This window comes from Rhincodon typus, unplaced genomic scaffold (assembly GCF_021869965.1).
Source record: "Rhincodon typus isolate 14 unplaced genomic scaffold, sRhiTyp1.1 hic_rhity00000241, whole genome shotgun sequence".
In the NCBI taxonomy this organism is placed as follows: Eukaryota; Metazoa; Chordata; class Chondrichthyes; order Orectolobiformes; family Rhincodontidae; genus Rhincodon; species Rhincodon typus.
The window spans coordinates 6,599-10,412 of NW_025965879.1; the positions used below are offsets into that span (position 1 = coordinate 6,599).

General features: G+C 45.5%; 1 protein-coding gene across 2 annotated transcripts in view; it reads right to left on the reverse strand.

Annotated features, from left to right (window-relative positions):
• LOC125488301 (DNA polymerase delta subunit 4-like) overlaps positions 1–3,814 on the reverse strand; it is a 20,094-nt gene that overhangs the window by 5,668 nt on the left and 10,612 nt on the right. Inside the window, exon 4 of one of the 2 annotated variants that reach the window (XM_048621248.1) lies at positions 2,000–2,405. The exons of the other annotated variant lie outside the window; for it this stretch is intronic. Coding sequence (XP_048477205.1) covers positions 2,384–2,405 — 22 coding nt within the window. The 3' untranslated portion in view covers positions 2,000–2,383. Of the gene's footprint in view, positions 1–1,999; positions 2,406–3,814 lie in introns of those variants that run through there. 2 annotated transcript variants of the gene reach the window in all.

The window sequence follows — 3,814 nt, forward strand, 5'->3', positions numbered from 1 at the left end:
TCTTCAACACAGTGTAATCACCATTAAAGGGGTGTTCCTTCACACTCGGGCTCACACACACTGAAATCACTATTAAAGGGGTGTTCCTCCACACTCGGGCTCTCCGACACAGTGATATTACTGTTAAAGGGGTTGTTGCTCCAAAATCGGGCTCACAGACACTGAAATCACTATCAAAGGGATGTTCCTTCATACTCAAGCTCTCCCACACACTGAAATCACTATTAAAGGGATGTTCCTTCACACTCAAGCTCTCCCACACATTGAAATCACTATTAAAGGGGTGTTCCTCCACATTCGGGCTCTCGCACACTGAAATCACTATTAAAGGGGTCTTCCTTCATACTGCGTTCACACACACTGAAATCACTATTAAAGGGGTCTTCCTTCATACTGCGTTTACACACACTGAAATCACTATTAAAGGTATGTTCTTTCACCCGTGGGCTCACACTCACACTGAAATCACTATTAAAGGTGTGTTCTTTCACACATGGGCTCACACTCACTGAAATCACTATTAAAGGGGTGTTTCTTCACAATCGGGCTCTCACGCACAGTGCAATCACTATTAAAGGGGTCTTACGGCACACTGGGGCTCACACACATTGAAATCACTATTAAAGGTGTGTTCCTTCACAATCTGGCTCACATACACTGAAATCACTATTAAACTGGTCTTCCTTCTCTCCCGGGCTCAGTCACATACTGAAATCACTATTAAAGGAGTGTTCCTTCACAATGGGGCTCACACACACTGAAATCACTATTACAGGGGGGTTCCTTCACACTCGGGCTCTCCAACACGGTGAAATCACGATTAAAAGGGTGTTTCTTCACACACGGGCTCTCCGACACAGTGATATTACTGTTAAAGGGGTTGTTGCTCCAAAATCGGGCTCACAGACACTGAAATCACTATTAAAGTGGTGTTCCTTCACACTCAAGCTCTCCCACACACTGAAATCAGTATTACAGGGGTGTTTCTTCACACTCGGGCTCTCACACGCACTGAAATCGCTATTAAAAGGGGTATTTCTTCACATCCTGGCTCTCATACGCACTGATATCCCTATTAAAGTGATGTTCCTTCACAATCGGGCTCACTCACATTGAAATCACTATTAAAAGGTTGTTCCTTTACACTTGGGTTCTCACACACTGAAATCACTATTAGAGGGGTTTTCCTTCACACTTGGGCTCTCCCACATTGAAATCACTATTAAAGGGGTTTTCCTTCACACTCGGGTTCTCTCACACACTGATATCATTGTTAAAGGGGTGTTGCTTCACAATCGGGCTCACACACACTGAAATCACTATTAAATGGGTCTTCCTTCACACTGGGTTCACACACACTGAACTCACTATTAAAGGTATGTTCTTTCACACGTGGGCTCACACTCCCACTGAAATCACTATTAAAGGGGTGTTCCTTCACAATCGGGCTCTCACGCACAGTGCAATCACTATTAAAGGGGTCTTACGGCACACTGGAGCTCTCACACACACTGAAATCACTATTAAAGGAGTGTTCCTGCACACCCATCTCTCACACATTGAAATCACTATTAAAGGGGTGTTCCTTCACACTCGGGCTCTCACACACATTGAAGTCATTATTACAGGGGTGTTCCTTCAAACTCGGCTCTCACACAGACTGAAATCACTATTACAGAGGTGTTCCTTCACACTCGGGCTCTCACACACACTGAAATCACTATTAAAGGGGTGTTCTTTCACACCCAGGCCAACAAACAAACTGAAATAACTATTAAAAGAGTGATCTTTCACACCTGGGCTCAGACACACAAATAAATATTCATGGAATGTGTTCCTTCACACCCGGGCTGCCCAAAAGTGTGAAATCACTACTAAAGGGGTGTTCTTTCACACTCCGGCTCTCACACAGTGAACTCACTATTAAAGTGGTGTTCCTTCACAATCGGGCTCTCACACACACTGAAATCACAATTACTGGAGTGTTCCCTCATATGGTTTAGCTTCTGTATTTTGCCGATAGGCGCAATTAATTTTTGGAGTTCAGACACGGGAACAATGAGTTGCTTTGGGTGCCTGGGAGTTTTTTTTTTGGAATGATTCGGGGTGGGACGAGATCATGTCGCTGGGGGCGGTGTTGGTGTTGCATCAAAGGTCCCTGGTTGGGGGACAATTTTCGTCTTTGAGCCTCTGACCTGGGGCCAGTGAACCTCTGAATGATTCCTGAGAAAGCTTACTTGGCGTGAAATCGTTTGTCTTCACGGTGTGTGAGTTCAGGTTTCCTGGGCAGGTTCTTAAAATCTGACTCCGAGCTGGGTGCTAAATTCTGTCTGTGCCGCGCTGATGATTTCACGTTTAACTCTCTCCAGCCTGAGTCGATCCCTTACAGCCTTCTCACTGCCTGCCTGCACATCCAGATCAAATGGGGAGAGACCAAGTGAGACAAGGGGTTAGAGGGGAGACTGGTAGGGGGAGAGACAGGGAGAGAAGGAAGAAGAGAGAAAGTTGGAGAGATAGAAAGCTACAGAAACCAGATAAAGAGATGTGAAGCTAGACAAGGTGATGTGGCAGGGAATATGACTGAAAGAGTTTGTTAATGAGGAAGACAGACAGAGTCAGAGCGAGACAGAAGGGTAGAGACAGCAACAGACAGAGTGAGAGAGATGGAGAGTAAAAGAGAGGGAGATGGAGAAGGAGGCAGAGAGAAGAAGAGACAGGGAAAGAAAGTATGAGAGAGAGAGACAGAACAAGCAAAAGGGAAAGAAAGCATGACAGAGTCAGAGAGACAGAGAAGGGATGACAGAGGGTGGTAGAAGCAGCAAGAAAGATGCAGAGAAAGCAACAGACAGAGACAGAAGGAATGGCAGAGAGGCACAAAAAAGGTGACAGAGAGAGAGGGTAGGGAAAGAGATAGACAGTGAAAGAGGACTGAGATGAGGAGAAATGTCTTCACCCAGAAAATGGCAAACCTGTGGAATTCACTAGCACAGAAAGTGGTTGAGGCCAAAACATTGTGTTTTCAAGAAGGAGGTACATATAGCTCATGTAGTTCAAGGGATCAAGGGATATGGGGAGAGGGGAACAGGGGATTGAATTGGATGATCAGCCATGATCATCAATAAAGGGCAGAGCAGGCCTGAGGGGCTGACTGACCTACTTCTGCTTCTATTCCCATTATTTCTATGTTATAGAGAGAAAACGGCAGAGAGAGCAGGAGATAGAGAGAAGAAATGATAGAGAGGAAGAGGGAGAGAGGCAGAGAGAAAGACAGACACAGAACGAAAGAGAGACAGAGAGAGAAGGAGTGACAGGGAGAGAGTGAGAGAAGCAGTGACAGAAAGAGATGGAGAGAAAGAGAAGAAAGAGAGACACACGCACGCACACACATGCATACACATGGGATAGAAATGGTCTATGAGAGAATAAGACTGAGAGAACGAGAGAGGAGGAAAAGGAGAGAGCAAGGACTTCGAATGGAGGCTAAGCTGGTGGGAGAGTAAGGGAACAGACATTTTGCAGAGGATGATAATATGTGGAAAGAGGCATGTGTGAAATAAACTGGCATCAGTGGACAAAACAGTTGGATGTGGGCAGCAGAGCCCCTGAGGTTAACCCTAGCACTCAAACGGTCATGCAGGGGTTGGCATTGATCGAAAAGGCCAGCACATATTCAGTAAAACTTACCATTACTGAGTAAGTGGGACCCCAGGTGTCCCTTGAACTAAGAGAAATTGTCAATGAAATTAAATGCACCGTAAAAGGGTTCAAAAGGATGACCAGCTACATCCATGCCAATAATCCGCCTGTATGTTTG